Raw genomic sequence first — 21,909 nt, 5'->3', positions numbered from 1 at the left:
ACAAAAGAGTCAAGTCAATTATGAAGTAAGCTAAGACAAGGTATAGTTATGAAAAAGTGGTGGACAGTAAAGAAAGAGAATCTACAAGATACAGACCTTAAGGACATTCTTTGAGTGACTAAGGGTCAGAACACTCAACCAACAGAATATAAAATGTAATCTCAGAATACAGTTTGACCCTTCAGTGTATAAAATTTATGTAGACAAAATAGAAGACTTGAATGTGGTTATCAACCATGACAACACAAAGTAGAATAACTCACAGAAGAGTGAGAAATGGGGTTGAACTGCAGTGGGCAGGTTAGGGTTTCCAGTATCTTTATACATCCAGAGATACTGTAAAGCTGATGGACCCAAAAATATAGTTTTAAGTATATAAACGAAAGTTATTTAAGGCTATAAATAAAACTCATAAAATAAAATAAATATAATAAAAATAACTGGGTTGCCAGGGGCTAAGGTGGGGGATAGAATTGCCTGTAAAGGGGCATGAGGAAATTTTATGGGGTGATGGAGATATTCTATACTTGCTTTTGGTGGTGGTTACATCACTGTTTAGGTTTGCCAAAGTTCACAGAACTGTACACCAAAAAAGGGTGAATTTCATTGCATGTAAATTATAAACCAATAAGCCCAGGAAGAGGTAGAGGAGACAGAGGTGAACTAAATCTTCATCTTTCATATTGAGGACTCAAAAATAGTATATAAAATTGATAAATCAACAAATAGCCACATAAGCATAGAATCAGCAAGGGAAATTACCACCACAAGAAACATCTAAAAGTACTTCTTGGAAGCAGTACTGGAGAAATAGACTGTTATTTAGCTTCATAATATTACTATATGCATGTTTTACTTATTTATTGGCATCAGCTTTTTAAAAAATTCTGAAACATTTTTAAAATACAGAAAAGTCTCCAGAGTAGTGCAAAGAACTTCTATACATCCTTTGCCCAATAATCCCCTTTGTAGCAAATGATCCAATCCATGCTCACATGTTGCACCCAGATGTCATGTCTCCCAGGTCTCCTTCAATCTGGAGCAGTTCTTCAGTCTTTTCTTCTTAAATTTTTTGATATTTTTTGAAGATTACAAGCCGGTCATCTCATTTTGTCCTTCAGTTTGGGTTAGTCTGATGCTTCCTTGTTATTAGACCCAAGTTAGGTATTTTGGTCCTAATATTGAAGACATGCTGTGTTTTCTTTGCATCCTAGCGGGTGATACACGACATTGATTTGCTCTATTTGCTGGTATTAACTAAGATGACATCTACCAGGTCTCTTTAGTGTAAAGTTAATTTTCTCCTCTTTATGATTAATAAGTATTTTGAGGGAGGATATTTTGAGACTATGTTAAAGCCTGTTCCACACCTCGCTTTCACCTATTAGTTTTTAAGCCATTGGTGATTTTCACCAGGATTGGTTATTACTATGATTGCCAAGTGGCAAATTTTATTGAGTAGATTCATAGATTCCTGTTTATTCAATTGGTTATAATCTATTAGTGACATTATTTATTTTGATTCTCGGCTTGTTCCAAATTTGGTCAGGGAGAGTCTCTTTGCTGGCTTCTGTGTCATTCTGACATATCTGTCTTTCTTTAAGCATTTCCTTATTTTCCAGCACAAAAGGATGTTCCAGGCTCATCTTGCTTTTTCTCTGCCTCAGTTCTAGAATCAATCAATTCTTCAAGGTTCCTTTTGAGTGGAGGGTGGGATTTAGAAACCGAGCTTTGGGTGCTAGCTGTGCTCATTGCTATTAGGGTCTCAAAGCTTCCATGACATCTCAGTGAACATAGCTAGGAATTAAGCATATGTATGTACATACACATATACATATATTTACATTTATATTTATTTCTATACCCATGCATATCAGCAACCCTGAGTTCATAGTGATAACTCCAATTCCATTCCAATACCAAAGGGCTCATCTTAGGCTTCCTCCTTCCCACATTTGTATCTACTCCTTCCGAGAGTGAAAAATACTGGCTCTTGTTATCCTCAAAATATTTACTTTTTTGCTTAACTCCTCTATATGTATCCAACCTCCTGAAGCCATCAGGTTGCCACCCTCCTAGTACACCCTCCCTGTGGCTCTGGCCACTGCCAGACTGCCTTCCCATCTCACTTGGCATGCATTACTATGATAAAAACTTAAAAAGGAAAAAATTAAGTAGCCAAATACTATAAAAAGAACAAAATATAACGTTGTGATATAACACTGTGAGAATCTGTGTCAAGTAATATTCTTACTGCTCTAAAAATCAAAGGGTAACCCAGACCCATGGTTTCCCATCCCCACCCATCACACCACAATTGTAATGTACTTCAAAGTTTGATCTGTACTAGAAAGAAGTGTGACATGCCTAGCTTGACTCCATCATTCCCCTACTGATATCATACACTGCACATAGCCAGAACATTCTCTCTCTCTCTCTCTCTCACACTCACACACACACACACACACACACACACACACACACACGCTTTATCACTTTATGCTCTAGGCACTCGGTAACCTGAGTTTACCACAAGGAAGAAGTCTTTACCTGAAATGTCACAGTAAACAGTCTGCTGGTAGAGTTTGGCTTCCCGAGGGTTAAAGTACACAGTGATTTCAGCTGATGAATTGGGCCAGACATCACCTTCCTAAAAACATGAAAGAATCATTAAAAAACAATATGATGAAGGGAAGGCACTGCTTTTAAATGCTGTTGCTGTAGCTCCAGGAAATTTGAAGGAAATATTTTGACAACAAATAAAAGAAAGCACAATTTTACCCAACAGATAGGAAATTTCTACTACTTGTTAAGAGGTGGTACAAGTTGGAAACAAGCTTCAAAGATCATTTCAGTGAGTTCATGAATATATAATTAGTTACTAAAGGAAACTAGGGTGTTTAGGGCATTTTTAAAATTTGTGGATTCAATTAACATTCATTGTATGCCACTGTGTGTCCAGCATTGGGCTTCAGAGATGAAGAAAGGTATGGTCTAAGATTGCATGGAGCTCACACCTCAGAGGGATGATAAAAATGTACACAAATATCTTGAAATATATGTGATAAATGCTGCGCCTTATCTATACAAGGTCCAGAAAGGCCAGAGGGAAAGAAGTATCTAACTCACTTGATGGAGAAACCATTCCTAACTTTTGAGTGACAGCATAAGGAAATACTCTTATTCTGTGTAAACGGCAGTGGCCCGAGGCAGAACAATGGCCAGATCAAACTCTGGTTCTGATCCAGTGTGATATTATTTCTCGTTTTAACTCAAACTACTCAAAAGTCACAATAAGAAAACCAAGTTTTGAAATTGTAATGCAACCTACCACATATCAGAATCCCCTTGAGATATCCTTTGAAAAATATTTTTGTACTAACCATGTAACTTCTCAGGGCTGTAAAAGGATATGCTATAGCACCTGCCTCAAAGGGTTTCCTAAGGTCTGACGAGGGATCACGCAGGTCAAATGCTTTCTGACCCACATTCAGTACACAGTAAGAGCTCAGCAAATAACTGTTTGCTATGACTGATGTTATTCTTATGTCACTTGGAAAGACTAAGATGAAAGTATCAGAAAAATTAGGGGGAAAATGTGTTTTTTTTCTATGGTTTTTGTAAATAAGGCCAAGAACATCAGTGATAAGCACATCCAAAAATGTATAAATGGTCCTACCAACTAAATAGAAAACTAAGGAAAGGCAACTTGATAAATAATTAGGATCCAGTTTCAGACAGTCCCACATGCACGTTCTATTTCCAGTTTCGCTGGAACTGAACATATAGTGCTGGAGTAAAGAATCAAGCAGAGAGCAAAGTGGTTTAAAATGCAGACGTCAAACAAGATGGGGCAAACAGAAAACTAGAGCCAATTTGGGTTTGCTTACGAAGGTAACAGCCTGGCGAGTATGCTTCTCAGGCAATGTCGCCCTGCTTCAGAAGCATGAAGGGCATGAAGGGCACAGAGCCTCCAAGAAGCAGCAGTGAGGGGGACTTCCCTTGTGGCTCAGTGGTTAAGACTCTGCACTCCCAATGAAGGGGGCCTGGGTTCAATCCCTGGTCAGGAAACTAGATCCCACATGCTGCAACAAAGATCCCGCACATGGCAACAAAGATCCTGTGTGCCGCAACTAAGACCTGACGCAGCCAAATAAATAAATAAATATTAAAAAAAAAAAAAAAAAAAGAAGTAGCAGTGAGGGCTGTGGGTGTCATGTGGGTCCCAGGAGCTCTCACTTCCACATCAGCCCACTAGAATGAAGGCTCCATGAGGGGGGGTGCTGTTCTATCTCCAGCACCTAAACCAGAAGTGGCTCATAGTAAGTGTTCAACGTATTTATTGAATCATTCGCATCACTCAGTTTGCACACTGTGTAATTATTGGCAAATGTCTATTCATCTTTGCAGTCTACTTCTGCCATTTTCTCCTCAACTGGGACCACAAAAGTCACACAATTTTAGAGCTGACATGGACTTTTGAGATCATGCAGGGCATAGGGAAGTCCTAAGCACTTTTGCTTATTTGAGCATTTCACCGTGGCGCTTTTCCAAACCTTGAAACGGGTATCTGTTTTATTCTGATAAACAGCGACTACCTGGCCCATTTTGATTTGTGGGGGTTTTTAGTGATATGGAGTGCTAGGAACACTCATGGCCAGAATGAGCAGAGAGGCCAGGCAGAAACAGTGGCTCATCCATTCACTGGTGTATCAGTGGGTAGTCCATCTCAGAATGTCTAAAGACCTGGCCTTACTCCTAAACCATGAGACAAATGTATTCCCCTGCTGGGTTTAGGCTATGCTTTGTTTAGAAGTGTAGAATGGACACAGCTAACCTGTTCCTATCCAAACTGACCACTGGGGCCATCTTGGATCCCTAGAAAACGTCTGCTAGAAAAGTCTCACCAGAGTGGTAAGAAACGCCCCAAAAAGGATATGCTGGGAATCAGATAAGCTCGGTACATGTGTGCAAATTCAAGGGCCTTACGGTTTGAGCTGGGCCAGACCACTTTCAAACACAAGAAAATCCAGGGTCCATGTGCATACAAGAAGGCAACAAACTTAAGTTCTATCCCAGAAGCACTCTTGCACATCCCATCATCAAAGAAGTCTGATTATCAGACTGGTGGGTTGGAAAACGGTGGGACAGACATGCTACAGAGAAGCAACCAGAACCTCTAAGAGGAGGGAGCAGCGACATTTGGATGTGATCCAGGAGTGGACTGTCTGATATGGAGCCCCCTGGAGGCTGAGAAGCCCTTCCGCTTGGTGAGGCAAGACCAGCACAAAGGAATCTGAGTCCCCGGGGTTCTTCAGACTGGGAGAATGGGACTGTGGGTGCCGTGTTTTCTTATCCTGGGCTGCAGCGGTTTTGTTGTGCCTAAGACGTCTGCTAGTAATTTATGGCTTTTACTGAGCCCCCGGAGATAATTCAAGGACAAATCCTATGCTAAAACCTCTCCTGGGCTTGTATCAAGTAATGTGCATTAAGAGGGCTGAGTGTATCTATAAAAACAGAAGTGTGGTCATTCAGTTTCCTCCCACAGAGGGATGTTTTCAATATTAGGTCATTTGAAGGAGTTAGGAACATGCAGAAGGACACTTTTATTTTTCAGTTGGGATTAAAATAAAAGTTAAAGAACTTCAATTTCTTTACAGCAAAAGCATTTTCTACCAAATCAGAGACAGCAAACTCCAGTAACAGGCAATCAGCCTAACATGACCCCACTGCTACTTATATATCTTTGATACATTTCATATTACTTTTCCCACACTTCTGAAGTTAACTTCCATGTCATTTATGTCTCTGAAAAGAATTTTTCTTTCTTTATTGCTCAGTTCTAAAGTTTCTTTCTGAAAGCCAAAACATTCAGAATGTTCCCTACTGGCTCTGACATCAATATCCTTTCCTCCCAGTCCTGTGAAACCAGCCTCATCGTACAGAAACCCTGCTGTTCTGCTTTCCTTCCATATATGACTCCTTTCCCATCACTGCCCATTTTCCTGCTCCAAATGAGAGATGAGTATGGAGAATATAATCTGTAAATGACCATTATCTTGTTTGTTGAAAATAATTGTCCAACTGGCCTTCAGTTTTACTGTAATTATCTTCCTTCTTGGTCTTAATGTTTTGTTTTTCCCTCAGACCCATGACTGCCTTTCACTTACTAATCAAGTGACCTGCTAGAAGGAATCAACTTTGAATTTTCAGGTCTAAAGTTAATTTCCATGTTTGCAGTTTTTGCCCCAATATTAAATATTTCTGGAAATGGAGTTTCTGGAACAAGAACAACCAAGTGACTCGACAGGGACAGTTCTGAGACTTTCTGAAAGCTGTCTATGAACATGTCACCACTGGTTCATGATAGGTCATTAATACGATCATGAGAAAGGTGTCTTATTAAAATGATCTCCTTAAAAATTATATGTGTATAATATATTATATTCTATATATATATTATAGGTATAGGGTCTTAATTTATTTAATGAGCCATAAGGAACCTTGCTGTTTCTAAGACTTCCCTAGGCCTCCTTCCACCTCCACTGGTTCTCTAATCAGAGCACAAAGATCTGAGAGGATGAACAATAATAAAGGGAGGGTGAAGAATGGGAAAACCCCACCGACAAAAGAGCCGTGACTTGTGAAGGACAGTTTGCTCTCAGCAGATCCCTGTCCTCCTTTCTCCTTTCCGGTGCCCTTTTCCAAGGAGTCAGCACCCACATGTTTGCAATGTGACTCATGACTAATGATACAAGAAGTGGAAGGGGGTTGCAGTAAAAAAGCTACATCTTTCCTCTTTGGTAGCCATCTGGGCTCCCACCCAACCTGGTTCTGCTGAGCTCACATGCTATGCCAATCTGGGAAAAATAAACTAAATTTGAGCTGTGCTTTCAAAGTCTGAATTGCTGAACCACATGTTTTCCACAGGCTTAGGTGACGACAAAGCATGGTTTACTGTTACTTACATGGTAATTAAGAAATTATCAAGTTTCTCTCCCTTTTTAAGGCTTAGTTACATGAAGCTGAAGCTTCCCTAGGGATTCTGGATGAAGGAGCAGAAATGTCTTCCCTGCTCACTGATGTCAGCCGGCCAATCATTTAGGGCCAGTTTGGGCAAAGATCTTTAAATTCTCAGACCCTTATTTCTGAGAAAATATCAAGTGTTCAACATTCAGAAAATTGCTGCATCTTAAAAGTGTGACCTGAGCCAGCAGTACCAGAGTTCAGAAACAAGGCTAGCACACCTGTGCTGTGATTTCTCAGAGGACTCCTAGATGCCCATGGAAACCAAAAGCTTAATTCTCTCTTTTTGCCCTGTAATATTCTTCTGCCTCTCAATTCTCGCAATTGTGTTTTTTATCTCTGACTCTCTCTCACTCAGGGTACCCAAGAGACCTAAGCAGAGGAAATAACAGAATGAGACTGTCAAAATTCTGTACAGCCAAAGTCCATCTAGTAAAATAGAATATTGTATTTCTGAAGGTAGTCAATTCCACTTGTTTTTCTGGAAGGCACAAAACATGCCTAATAGACTAAATTTCACAATTCTTTTCCAAAGGGGGAAGAAAACTATATGGATGCAAGTGGCTTGAGAAATGATCAGTATTCTATAGAACTTACTACCTTCCCTAGGTCAGGAATAAATGGGAAATTTTAGGTTAATTACATTAATATTTCAAGACATTATCAAAAGAATAGACATGAGGAATTTGATAAAAATAGTAGTAATACAGCACATGCTTTAATGACTAGAACAACAATTATGGTTACTATTAGAATATCAATAAACTACCAAGTAAAAAAAATTCCTTCCGGCCCATTTTCTTGTATCTGCCCAGGAATGCCTTCTCCCTGGGTCTTTGCCCACTCCCTTCATCTTCAATGAACATGTCTGGGGTCTCTCAAAAGAAAAACTCCCACTTCTGCACTCTGTGACCACATCAGCACCAAAGATGCCCCAGCATAACTCCTCAAGGTTCTTCCAACAGACCCCATGGCAATGGTAGGCAGTGAGTATGATGGGCAGAAAGTGAGCTCAGACAGTGGAATTAACCAGTGGCCAAGTGGTGGTAGAACAGAGTAAGAACTTGCAGTTCTAGAGTTTTGGATCAGACATTCTTACAGCATTGAGTCAAACTATTTCTCACATGATCACATAAATAAAATGTGATTTAAATTCAAACCCATCACCACTTTTTGACAATTTAAGGACAGTGATTGATCTCTTAATCTTGAATCTACTTACTGTAAATTGAAAGAGCCTCTAAAATAGGAACAGTGTTCCCATACAACACTCAATACACAGAGAACACAATAAGGGCTAAACTAAACTTTGTTTTGGCTGACGCATTTAAATTTATTTATTTATTTATTTTTGGCTGTGTTGAGTCTTCGTTTCTGTGCAAGGGCTTTCTCCAGTTGCGGCGAGTGGGGGCCACTCTTCATCGTGGTGCGCGGGCCTCTCACTGTCGCGGCCTCTCCCGTTGCGGAGCACAGGCTCCAGACGCGCAGGCTCAGTAGTTGTGGCTCACGGGCTTAGTTGCTCCGCAGCATGTGGGATCTTCCCAGACCAGGGCTCGAACCCGTGTTCCCTGCATTGGCAGGCAGACTCTTAACCACTGCGCCACCAGGGAAGCCCCTGGCTGATGCATTTAAAGAACCGGATATATAGACATAGGTCTGAGAATATAAGCATTCATTTCTTACTTCCTTTCAGACCCTAAGGTAACATGGGATTTTTTTGTCTTTTGTTTACTTTTTAAGTTTACCTCAGTTGAAGACAATATCCTTCCTGGTGGACACAGAGGCTGAAGGGCCCATCAGAAAGCAAGGTAGTCTCTAAACCCCTGCATCAACCTTCAATTTTATTTTTATTTTTTGAACAGGCCGTCAATTGGAGATTGACTGTTAGATCAGTAGGTGGCACTGCTTGGTTTTAATCATCTCTGTTTCTACTATGAACTCAGCTCGTATCAAGAAGCTAATTAAAAGGAATCACATCCTAATAAAAAAAACTAATCGCTGATGCATAGCTCAACTGTCAGAAATTAAATAGTGGCCATTTGGCATAACTGATCTTCCATGTGAGCAAGATTCAGAAGATCCTTCAGTAGAAAATGGTGATGAACAAGGCATAATAGGGTAGAAAGACATGTAGGATAGGCTGGCGAGCTCTCAGCTGTCTGGTTCTCCTCTTGGCCATCCTTCTCTGTGAATTCACAGCCTATCCTCTCTTTGCAGGGCCTCTAAAGATGAGCACCTGGGGGCTGTCCTGGGTCCACTGCAAGTTACCTTCTTTGCTCTGCTCTTAGAACTTCCATCCGCTTTTCACACCTTCCATGAAGACCTCTAAAGGATACTCACCTCCAGTCCTGATTCCCATCCCACAAGTACTGCAATTCCAAAATTATTTGGACATCTAGTGTCATCTCAAATTCAACATGTTCAGAACCAAACTCATCATCATTAATTGATTTCCATTTGCTCGTTCGTTCCTTCCTTCTTTCATCCACCCATTAATTGGTACTGTGCTAGGCCTGGGATACAGATAAGGATAAGGCACTCCTTGATGTTAACAATCTCAGAGTCTGTTCTCAAACTGGAGAATCATAACCTACTAGCTAAAAAGGATCAACATGCCCAAATATCCTTATTTTGTGTAAAAGGCAACTGATGCCAAAGGAGATCAAATTGCTTGTTTAAGGTCACATTTGCCATTGGCAAAGCTAGGAGTTAAACCCAGGACTCCTAACTTGCTAATTCCTATCAAAGACATCATAATTCTCCCGGTCACTCTAGTTCAGATCTGAGAAGACATATGATTCCTCACCACGTCTCACCATCAATGGCCAGTCAGTCAAAAAGCACTTTAGTGTCTTTCTTTCGAGCATCTCTCACATCTGCCATTTCCTTTGCTTTCCGACCATCAACAGGCTGTTCCAGGTCAGTGTCACCCTCACACATTACCCTCCACTTGCCTGCAGAGATGTTCAGTTTCCCTGACCCTCCCTGCACTAGTGAATTTCCCCTGCCTGACCTGCATTACCCATCCCACCCTCTATCCATCCTCTTCCAATTTGATCCACAAGCTGATGCTATGATAATCTTTCTAAAACACCCTGAACACATCCTGTTCCTAATCCAAACCTTATAGTGAGTCTCAGACACCCTCAGCACCAGTTACCAAACTAGGATCCACACAACACTGACTCCGGTGGATACTGTGTGGGAAAGGGGGTCTCTCGTCCTGGGGAAGTACTGTTTGCACTTTTCCCTTTGAGAGTCACCTTCTCTTGAACCAGTATTTCCCAAACTTATTTGAGCACAAATTACCCCTTTGCAAGGAACACACACTACCACCCCTCAGATCCAGTATTTACAGAAAACATACTGTGGGAGACAGTCGGCTATAGCGTAACGGGTTGCCAGGGCAGCCCAGATATGCCAACTCTCCTTCTCAATCTCATTTCTTATATTCTCCTTGACCACCTGCTCCAGAAAAATCCATCATTTCATTGTTGTTTAATATGCTGTGAACCCATTATTAAAAGTGTCCCTTTTCTTTGTTTTCAAAATTTCTCCAATTGGAAACATCCTTCTTCTTCTTTTCTATTTAATTAAATCTTACCCTTCCTCCAACATTCAGTTCAGATCTCATCTCTTCTATAAACCCTTTCCCAACTCTATCATCCAAAAATACTACAGAATTGACCTGTATCATAAAACCAAAATCTCAATAGTGGAAAATACCCATAGTTCACATTTGACTCAAGAAGCTAATGAAATTACAGAATTTTCCCATCAAATACCTTCCAAAGTAATTTACAAGGTAAGATTATATTACACTCACAAGAACTGTATTTCTATAAAACTATCAGGATCTTTAAGTAGGAAAACAGGAAATTTAACATCAATAAATATATCAGTATAACTGACACTGAGTTCTGCTATTTTGACCAGAAAAACATTAAGGATGACACCAGGAAAAATTCATGCCTTCATTTTTCATTTTGCAAAAATGATCAAGAATCAGCTAATGAATACTATCATGAGAAGAAAACCTGAACACTGTACAGAAAAGACAAAATTATTACAGATGCCATAAACATCACTTATGTACTAAGCAAATATTATCCCCTTCCTGGGTTTTTTTTTCACATAATATAAATGAAATTAGTCTCATTTATTTAAAAAGGTATCATTTCTGTGTATCATTATTCTACAAAATATTTTTCCTCCTAATAGTGAAAAAATGCCTTGTGATAAGAATGCCCAATTCAGTTCCTATCTAGAATTCAAAAGGAATCATATTAAGTGCCACGTTTTAACACACATATCTGCAGTGAGAAGCTTTGGGTTTTGTGCATGAGGAGAAGAAAATCTGAGATAAGCCCAGTCTTCCTACTTCTGAATTTGAAATATACAAGCCTTACCTGCAGGCCTCCCTCCTCCTTCTGACCACCAATGTTTGCCATCCCAGAGTCACCCACTCCCAGAAGGCTATGAGAAAAGGACAGCAGTCATCAGCCTGGATTCTCCATACCAGCTAGGAAGAATCTTGGACTGCCTACACTCTGGACCTCACCAGCCATGTCTAAGATTGCCATGACTGATTGCTCCTCCCTGCCTCTGCCTCTGCCTCACTCAGCAACTTACTTGCTTGGACTTGTCATGCCTTCCTGATCTTTTCAGCATCTTTGGGCATGACCTACTTTTATAGGTGCATGTCCTGTCCTTCCAAGACTGTATGCTCACCTTGATTTAACCTCTTTCTGGGCTAACTCATTATATCTGAAGATCCCTTTGCTCAGTTGAGCCCTGGATAGTCTTCTGACATGAGAGAAGATTCAGCCTCAACCCACAACTCCAACCTTGTTTTCCCACATGAACCCTTTACTTCAAGCAAACTGATCCACTAATGGAGCCTTGAATGAACCATGCCATGCACACCCTCAATTTTGTTTTCCAAAAGTTCCATCCTGCAAGACCCAATTCAAGGCTCTGCTCTCAAAAAGCCTTCTCTAACTTCTTAGCCTATGATAATCACCTCAGCCTCTGAACTAGCGTCCTGACTGTCTGTCTTTACCTGTGATTCACACAACAAGTCCCACTAAATATTAGTTCCAAAGGATATCTCCAAGGGGAAGGCTCCCTCTTAAGAGATTTATAATGCTCATTATCATATGAAAAACTTTTATAAGTCTAACAGCAAATAAACCTTTCAAGCAATATTGAACCCAGTGTTTCTCAAACTTATTTAGCCATGGACTCCCTTTTCTATGTTATATACTGTAATAATTTGGAAGTACAGACATAGGAAAACTGGTATGTATAGGTCAATGGCACTTCTCACAAGTGACTTTTTATTCTAATGTGTCCTTGTGCCCATGTCTTCTCTCCAACAGGTTTGAATGGCAGCTCTAACTAGCTGTGGGTTTTCTCAACTCCTATTGCTGTCTTTACCCTCACAGCACTCTATGCTTGCTAAGTTTAAGGTAATGTACAGTGCCTAGCAGATAGTAAACACAGAAGATGCTGGTTATTTTCATTTTGAGGCAGTGGGGCAGAGTGGTCAGGAGTTTGGTCTGTGAAAGAAGCACATAAATATATAAAGCAAATATTAACAGACATAAAGGGAAGAATTTACAATAATATGATAATAGTAGGGGACTTTAACACCCCACTTATATCAATGAACAAATCATCCACACAGAAAATCAATAAAGAAACCGTGACCTTAAATGACACATGAGACCAGCTGGACTTAACAGATACCTACAGGACATTCCACTCAAAAACAGCAGAATACACATCCTTTTCAAGTGCACATGGAACATTCTCCAGAATAAATCACATGCTAGGCCACAAAACAAGTCTCAACAAATTTAAGAGATAGAAATTATATCATCTTGCCCAACTGCAACAGTATGAAACTAGAAATCAATCACAGGAAGAAAAATGGGTAAAACACAAACACATGGAGACTAAACAACATGCTACTAAAAATCAATGGGTCAATGAAGAAATCAAAAAAGGAAAGCAAAAATACACCAAAATGAATGACAATAAAAACACAACTTTCCAAAATCTATGGAACACAGCAAAAGCAGTTCTAAAAGGGACATTTACAGCGATACAGTCCTACCTCAAGAAACAAGAAAAATTTCAAGTAAACAACATAAACTACTATCTAAAGGAATTAGAAAAACAACGAAGCCCAAAATCAGCAGAAGGAAGGAAATAATAAATATAAGAGAGGAAGTAAATAAAATAGAGACCAAAAAAAGAAAAAAACCCAATAGAAAAGATCAGTGAAACCAAGATAAATAAAACTGATAAGGCTTTAGCCAGGTTCATTAAGAGAAAAAGAGACAGAACCCAAATAAACAAAATAAGAAATGAAAGAGGAGAAATTACGACTGATATCACAGAAACACAAACAATCATAAGAGAATATTATGAATGGTCATATGCCAACAAATTGGACAACCTAGAAGAAATGGATAAATTCCCAGAAACATACAATCCTCCAAGACTGAATCAGGAAAAAATAGATAATCTGAACAGACCAATTACTAGTATTGAAATTGAATCAGTAATCAAAAAACGTCTAAGAGAAAAAAGTCCCGGACTGCCCAGCTTCACAGGGGAATTCTACCAAACATATAAAGAAGAGTTAATACTTACCCTTCTCAAACTAATGCAAAAAATTGAACAGGAGGGAACACTCCCAAAGTCATTCTATGAGTCCATTTCCCTGATACCAAAAGCAGAAAAAGATACTACCAAAAAAAGAGAAGATTACAGGCCAATATCTCTGATGGATACAGATGCAAAAATCCTCAACAAAATATTAGCAAGCCAAATTCAACAATATATAAAAAGGATCATACATCATGATCAAGTGGGATTTATTCCAGGGATGCAGGGATGGTTCAATATACACAAATCGATCGCTGTGATATGCCACATTAACAAAACAAATGGTAAAAATCATATGATCGTCTCTCAATAGATGCAGAAAAAGCATTCAACAAAATTCAATACCCATTCATGATAAAACTCTCAACCAAGTTGGTATAAAGGGACCATATGCCAACATAATAAAGGCCATTTACAATAAATACACAGCTAATATTATACTCAATGGTGAAAAGCTAAAAGCTATTTCTCTAAAATCAGGAACAAGACAAGGATGCCCACTCTTGACAATTCTATTTAACATAGTATTGGAAGTCCTAGCCACAACAATCATGCAAGAAGAGGAAACAAAAGCATCTAAATTGGAAGGGAAATAATGAAACTGTCAGTATTTGCAGATGACTTGATACTATATAGAGAGAACCATAAAGTCTCCAACAAAAAACTACTAGAGCTAATAAATGAACTCAGTAATGTTGCAGAATATAAGATTAATATGCAGAAACCTGTAGATTTTCTATACACTAATAATGAACTATTAGAAAGAGAAAGCAAGAAAACAATCCCATTTACAATTGCATTAAAAAGAATAAAATACCTAGGAATAAACTTAACCAAGGAGTTGAAAGACCTGTACTCTGCAAACTATAAGACACTGATGAATGAAATAGAAGATGATACAAATAACTGGAAAGATATCCCGCATTCATGGATTGGAAGAATTAATACTGTTAAAATACTACCCAAAACAATATACAGATTTAATATAATCCCTATCGAAATACCCATGACATTTTTCAAAGAACTAGAAGTAGTAAACCTAAAATTTGTATGGGACCACAAAAGATCCCCTAATAGCCAAAGCAATCTTGAGAAAAAAGAACAAAGCTGGAGGTATCACGCTCCCTGACCTCAGACTATACTACAAAGCTACAGTAATCAAAAGAATGTGGTACTGGTACAAAAGCAGACACATAGATCAATTGAACAGAATAGAGAGCCCAGAAATAAACCCACACACATATGGTCAATTAATCTATGACAAAGGAGGCAAAAATATACAATGGGGGAAAGACAGTCTCTTCAATAAGTGGTGCTGGGAAAACTGGACAGCTACATGTAAAAGTGTGAAATTAAAAGACTTCCTTATACCATGTAAACTCAAAATGAATTAGAGACCTAAAGGTAAGACCTGAAACCATAAAACTCCTAGAAGAGAACATAGGGAGAACACTCTTTGACATAAATCATAGTAATATTTTTTTAATCTGTCTCCTAAGGCAAAAGAAATAAAAGCAAAAAATAAACAAATGGGACCTAATGAAACTTAAAAGCTTTTGCATAGCAAAGGAAACCATCAACAAAATGAAAAGACAACCTACTGAATGAAGAAAACATTTGCAAATGGCATGACAGATAAGGAGTTAATATCCAAAATATACAAACAACTCATAGAACTCAATATCAAAAAAACCAAACAATCTGATTAAAAATGGGCAGAAGACCTGAACAGACATTTTTCCAAAGAAGACATACAGATGGCTAACAGGCACATGAAAAGATGCTCATTATCGCTAATTATTAGAGAAATGCAAATCAAAAAATAAAAAAACAATGAGATATCACCTCACACCTGTCAGAATGGCTATCATCACAAAGCCTACATATTACAAATGTTGGAGAAGATGTGGAGAAAAGGAAACCCTTGTACATTGTTGGTGGGAATATAAATTGAAGCTGCCACTATGGAAAAAAGTATGGAGGTTCCTCAGAACCCTAAAAATAGAACTACTGTATGATCCAGCAATTCCACTCCTGGGTACATAATCCGAAAAAAAGGAAAACACTGATTTGAAAAGATACTTGCACCTCAATGTTCATAGCAGCATTATTTACAATAGCTAAGGTATGGAAGCAACCCAAATGTCCATCAATAGATGAATAAAGATGTGCAACACACACACACACACACACACAAAATGAAATATTACTCTGCCATAAAAAAGAATGAAATTCTGCCATGTGCAACACGTGTATGGACCTAGAGAGCATTATGCTTAGTGAAATACGTCAGATGGAGAAAGACAAATACTGTATGTTATCATCTAAAAGATAAAACAAACAAATGTATACAGCAAAACAGAAACAGACTCATAGAAAACAAACTAGTGTATACCAACGGGAAGAGAGAAGGGGGGAGGGGCAGGATAGGGTTATGAAATTAAGAGATACAAACTACTATGTATAAAAAAGATAAGCAACAAGGATATATTGTATAGCACAGGGGATAATAGTCATTATTTTGTAATAACTTTAAATGGAGTATAATCTATAAAAATATCAAATCACTATGTTGTACACCTAAAAAAAAAAGTTTAGTCTGTGGAATCAGACAGATCCTGTTCTAACTCTGGCTCAGGTCTCACTAGACAGACATTGAGGTCAAGGACTATGTCTGTTTTGTTCATCGATGCCTGGTACATACACAGTGCCTGGCACAGAACATGCACTCAATAAGTATTTATTGAGTGAATTAAGGACAAAGCAGTTTTCAACCCGAGTGATTTTGCCCACCAGAGGACATCTGACATCTGGACAGAGTTTGGGTTGTCACAACTAGCATCCGATGGGTAAAAGTCAGGGCTGCTATTAAATATGCTACAATGTACAGGACAAAGAATTATCCAGCCCCAAATGTCAATAGCGCAGAGGTTGAGAAACCCTGCTCTAGAGTGAGGCTAATCAGGGATAAATTTCTAACTACTGACACTAATCATTTGGGCTCGAGTAAGTTATCAAATTTCTCTAAGTCTTAATTTCCTCATCTGTAGAATGGGGGACTGATTACAACTGATAATATATATACAAACAAGATAAAGTATGTAATATATATGAAGTGTTTAACAGTGACTGGTGCATATAAAGTGTGACCTGTAAATGTAACCTCTGAGTGTTCTTACTATTAATCTTCATTCACGGTCTCATAACGACAATGAGGCTCCTCAGATGGAATCTTTATGCTCTTGGAACTCACCATATCAATCTCAGAGTGAGTAATCCCATCAAATTAAGCCCTGCATCCCCACTACATTTACTGTAAGGTCAGATGTATTTATGTGCTTACCAGAGGCTCAACACTGAAAATGTTATTCAAGAAGAGCATGCTATCTGCCTGAACCAGCTTTCTCTGATTCTCAAAGGTGCGGGACAGAATGGAAAGACGCTGTTGGAGTGAAGGATCAATAATGCACTCCTCAAGAAACCCATCGGCCTCATTCTTTTCCTCTTTGATAAGATCATCACAGACCCTAAAAAAAAGCAAGAAACATGAGATTCATTTTGATACTCCCATGAAGAACATTGTAAAGGGCTCCCCACCAGCCCATCCTCTTGGGAATAGTCTCACCCATGACCTTGGGGTGGTCCTTCCTTGCCCTGAATCTATAACATACCAGCTGAGTGACCTTGTACTTTAACCTCTCAAGAACCTCAGCTCGCTTCCTTCAAGAAGTGCTCCCAGGCTTCCTGTCCTACTCAATGCCCATTTGCTTACTCCTGAGCCCTTATGTATATTTGGACAAATATTTTCTTTTAGGTAATTGTGTTTTCCAGGCTGCTTCTTCAATATTTAACATATACCCTGCCTCTCACACTTTAAGTGCAATTTCATTTCTTCTACACTTGCTTAGCTTGAATTCCTTCCTAGCTGTTATTACCTAGAGAACAGAATCTGGAGCCAGCAAGGCCTAGAGCTTCTTTTGTTTTTGTTTTTTTAATTAATTTATTTTTGGCTGTATTGGGTCTTCGTTGCTGGGTGTGGGCTTTTCTCTAGTTGCAGCGAGCGGGGGCTACTCTTTGTCGCAGTGCACGGGCTTCTCATTGTGGTGGCATCTCTTGTTCTGGAGCACAGGTTATAGGCGCACGGGCTTCAGTAGTTGTGGCATGCGGGCTCAGGAGTTGTGGCTCGCGGGCTCTAGAGCACAGGCTCAGTAGTTGTGGTGCATGGGCTTAGCTGCTCCGCCGCATGTGGGATCTTCCTGGACCAGGGCTCAAACCAGTGTCCTCTGCATCGGCAGATGGATTCTCAACCACTGTGCCACCAGGGAAGTCCCAACGCCTAGGTTTTGGTACTGACTCTACTATCTATTTACTCACTCTGTGACTTCAGGAGTTACTTAAATCCTCTAAGCCTCAGTGCCTTCATCAATAAAATGGAAAGAATAGGAGCTCCTCCATCATAAAGATATGTTGAGAATTAAATGTGATCAAGGACCTGGTATAGTTCCTGGGACAAAGCAGTTGCTCAATAAATGCCAGTTTTCTCCTTGTATCAACTGCAGGCAATTACCAAGCTGTCAAGCTTATAAAATGCTCAGACTACACCTGGAGACACGTCCTTTTTTCTCTCTCTTCCTAGATCTTCATATCCCTTGTGATAAGTCAGAAAAGCAGCCTTCCCGACATTCTACTCGTTACTCAGGCTATGCTCACATTACTCCTGTGTCTGTTACTTCACCTGAACTTTGAAGACTGAATTTCATCTCCTCCCAGGATACGTGACCACTTTCCCAGCATTTTACTGGTATTACCAGTGGTGAGAGATAAATTATTTAGTAATGTGAGTACTGACTGAGAGGCTAGGGTCACTGAATTCCAGTCCCAGCCCTAACTATTTTCTAAATGACTTCACACAAATCACATGCTCAGCAATGTCAAATAACTCTTTTTTAAATAACTTTAGTGTTCAGGATCCTTTGGTCACATAGCATAAAGAAGTCAAAGAAATAGGTTCAGTATGTTCTGGTCCCAAGGAAGAAAGCATTCTGTGCTCCCCTTTTATTGCTAGATGGGAAGCAGTGTACAAGGTAACCAGAGCAGCTGTCCTTTTATATTGCTGGGCAGGGCAGGGCAAATTAAAGACAGCTCAGTCCACAGAAAGAAAGGAAACCATGTATTCCTACAAGTGGAATTTATTGATATCTATTCCTTAGGAATAAATTCTCAAAAAAAAAATCATGGATGTAAATAAAGAGCAACAAAGAGGTTCATCAAAGTTCTAGCAATAATACTAAAAAAAGTGGGTAAATTTGATGTAACGGATTGAAGTATTGGTTAAATAAATAATGGGAATCATATACATTACATTTACTTAGGGGGGTTAATGGAAATGGGCTGTGGGGATAAAGTGCTTTATGTGGACCAAGGATGATAACGCTCTATGAATTGAGGGGTATGATTAACTCAGCCCTTACACCAGAAAACAAAAGAGGACAAAACAAAAATTCCCAAATGATGCCCTCTCCCACGCCGTTGGGGCTCTTGAATCAGTGACAGCTGTATAATGCACAGTGTTGGGGGGACACCAGATGTCATCCTCTTTGCCCTCTATGCAGAATTAGAGCCATGCCTGAGAGTCTAAGAAGGGAACGTGCAACACCACCTTAAGCTGGGCTGACTCCAACAAGGACTTCTATATGCCTCTGTCTGTTGTTTTGCCATCTTGCTGTGCTGATATTCATGGTCTCTTGCACTCAGAGGTGGTTCTGTTTTACAGACGAAGAGACCTCTCATCAGAGAGTGTAATATCACACCAGCCTTCTCTTTCAGTAAAACCATGGATTTAACCTATTTTGCAAATGGTCTGCTAGCCCGAATACCCATCACCTTCAGGCATCAACTACAGTCCAGCTAATGGACTATACTCAATGGGGAACACTTGTGTCTCAAGTACAGAAGCACTGAACCAGTGCTGCCCCTCATCTTGAGTTCCTAGAGACCTGCACCCTGCTCCTTTGCAACACCCCCAAGAGGTGGTAACTGGATGCTGAGGAGATTAAAAACTAAGAACCTTGGCCATCATGGCTGGCAGAAATACTCCCATGTCCACACCTGGCAAGGAAAGGATGGAGCCATCCACCTTCAGAGGGACTGTGTGACCCTGGACACACAGCAACTCTGTGATGTCTGTTATAAAAGGAGGACTAGAGGTCCTCTTCCTGTTTATCAGGTACCACTCAAGTCTTCAGATTCTTTTATGATTAGGAAAGGGAAGGGCTCCCCAACCACAACTGAGATTAAGTTGGAGCCTGGGTGGCAGGCTCAAAGCTCAAATAAAACTGATTTATTTAGAGAAACATGTCATTTCCAACACTGGAATGTTTTGGAACACATCCATGCTGATCACTTTGTGGGGGGGCTCCATTGAGGATTCTACAGTTCTTGCACAGAGCAGATCTAGAATTAGAGCAGTCGCTATTGAGACAATGGCCATGACCTTGATGGAGAAATAGGGAGCAGAAATCCTCAAACGCCCATGACGAGTCTCTGAATATAATAAACTGTGATGAAAATGAGGATGAAAGAATCTTGTAGGATGTTTTATAATCCCTCAGACCAAGACAGAAGAAGTAAGGAGGAAAGAATTCAGCACCAGTTTTTGAAGAGATTAACTTCTGCAACTCCCAGAAAAATATCAGGAGAGACCTAAAAGATAATTTTTAAAGGTTCTTATATCTGATTCCTAAGGTTTAAAAAAAATGGAAAAAAATTTTAAGCCCAGAACTTCTTCCTAGGGGAAGTAACATCTTCATTGTCAGAGTCTGGAGCCTGAGATTAGCCCGAGGTCCCCAAATCTGGACATGTGTCCTAAGTTTGTACCAATGTGTTTTGGTAGGCAGAGAGGAAGTCATCCTTCCTAGAATGGAAATTATAAACTGCCAGAAAGGAATAGGGCTCAGTAGGGCTGAAATGCCCCCACTGGGAGAAGAGACATCCAAGTCTTTGCTCAGGAACATCATCAAGATGCTGGAGAACAAGAAACCATGATGGCTGGAAGAGGGTCTTGAGGACATCCATAATACTAAAGCAATTAGAATTCTTGAAACCACCATGGAGCAACTTTCAGCCCCTGTAGCTGAATGCCTTGGGATGAGTTTTAAGCCATGTTATAACTGGAAAGCAGTGGGCAGGCTCTTGAGTCTCACTTAAAAATATACACTGAAGTTTTAAAATCTTAGGTCATTTGGGTGCTGCAAAGGGAAACTTTAATCTCTCAAAGTATACATGAGCCCATTTAGATCATCTCTGTTCCAAGTTCAGGACGAATGTGGACCTTTCTCTCTACACGTTAACTACAGAGGCTGCTGAAGGAAGAGGAGAAAAGGAAGAGGTTGCTCACCATTAGGAGCAGGAGAGTCAAACATTAAAAAGATTATTCCAGGGATTCCTGCACTGGCCTTGCTGGGGAGCTCAAGAGAGAGTTTATACCATTAGCTAAAGATCTCACTGCTGCTTCTCAGGGATGAGCAAACCTCTGCCCACAAGAAAGCTATCCAAGAACATTCTGCTTTATCTGCCACTGATGTGAGCCTAAGAGACAACCTAAGGGTTTGTGACAGGGAGGAGGAGAGGGCCTACACCCACAGCAAGAGCATAGCCACCCACCAAAGGGGCAGCTATCCAAAGACAGGAACCAAAAGTTCAGTAAAGAGCAAACCTCTTTCTTTGCTTTGCTGAGAGGATGGGCGTTTCGTGGCTAGTTACATCCAGGACAAGAATCCACAGCTAATAATATGAAACTTGTGGCATGCTTGGGAATGTGTCAAGAAACAAGAGAGGCATGGGAGAGAAGACACACCTGGTCAAATAAGAGATTAGGCATCTGGCCCTAAGAGAGGGGTAGGGAGAGGGGATGGGACAGAATATTCAATAGACTCTTCACTTAGATCAACCAATCCAGTTTGCAGAAACATGAGTTACGTCGCCGTGTGTCACCCACACACAGCAAGGTATTCTTATTTAGCCATCTGAAGTCACTTTTCAACTTCATTGTTTAAGGGAGGGGCATGATCCAAGATAATAAAATTGGGCTTCCAATTATGGTTATGAAACTGCTCTTCAATATTGTTCCCTTGCTACAAAAAAAATTGCTAGGGGAACTAATAGAAAGAGCAAGAGAGACAGTGAAAGAAAGACAATGCAAGAGAA

The 21,909-nt window shown here is 39.8% G+C and overlaps 1 protein-coding gene and 1 long non-coding RNA gene across 3 annotated transcripts in view; one reads left to right on the top strand and one right to left on the bottom strand.

Annotated features, from left to right (window-relative positions):
- Positions 1–21,909, top strand: part of LOC309649354 — a 460,714-nt gene that overhangs the window by 190,311 nt on the left and 248,494 nt on the right. The window lies entirely within an intron of this gene.
- Positions 1–21,909, bottom strand: part of HYDIN (HYDIN axonemal central pair apparatus protein) — a 443,025-nt gene that overhangs the window by 271,945 nt on the left and 149,171 nt on the right. For both annotated transcript variants that reach the window (XM_082438963.1, XM_082438964.1), the window contains exons 10-11: positions 17,048–17,231; positions 2,551–2,650 (exon numbers count right to left, since the gene is read on the bottom strand). In XM_082438963.1, the coding sequence (XP_082295089.1) occupies positions 2,551–2,650; positions 17,048–17,231 (284 nt within the window). The remainder of the gene's footprint in view (positions 1–2,550; positions 2,651–17,047; positions 17,232–21,909) is intronic.

Source organism: Balaenoptera physalus (genome assembly GCF_965194825.1).
Source record: "Balaenoptera physalus genome assembly, chromosome: 19".
In the NCBI taxonomy this organism is placed as follows: domain Eukaryota; kingdom Metazoa; phylum Chordata; class Mammalia; order Artiodactyla; family Balaenopteridae; genus Balaenoptera; species Balaenoptera physalus.
The sequence above is the reverse complement of the archived record's forward strand: the minus strand, read 5'-3'. Positions and strand labels throughout refer to the sequence as shown.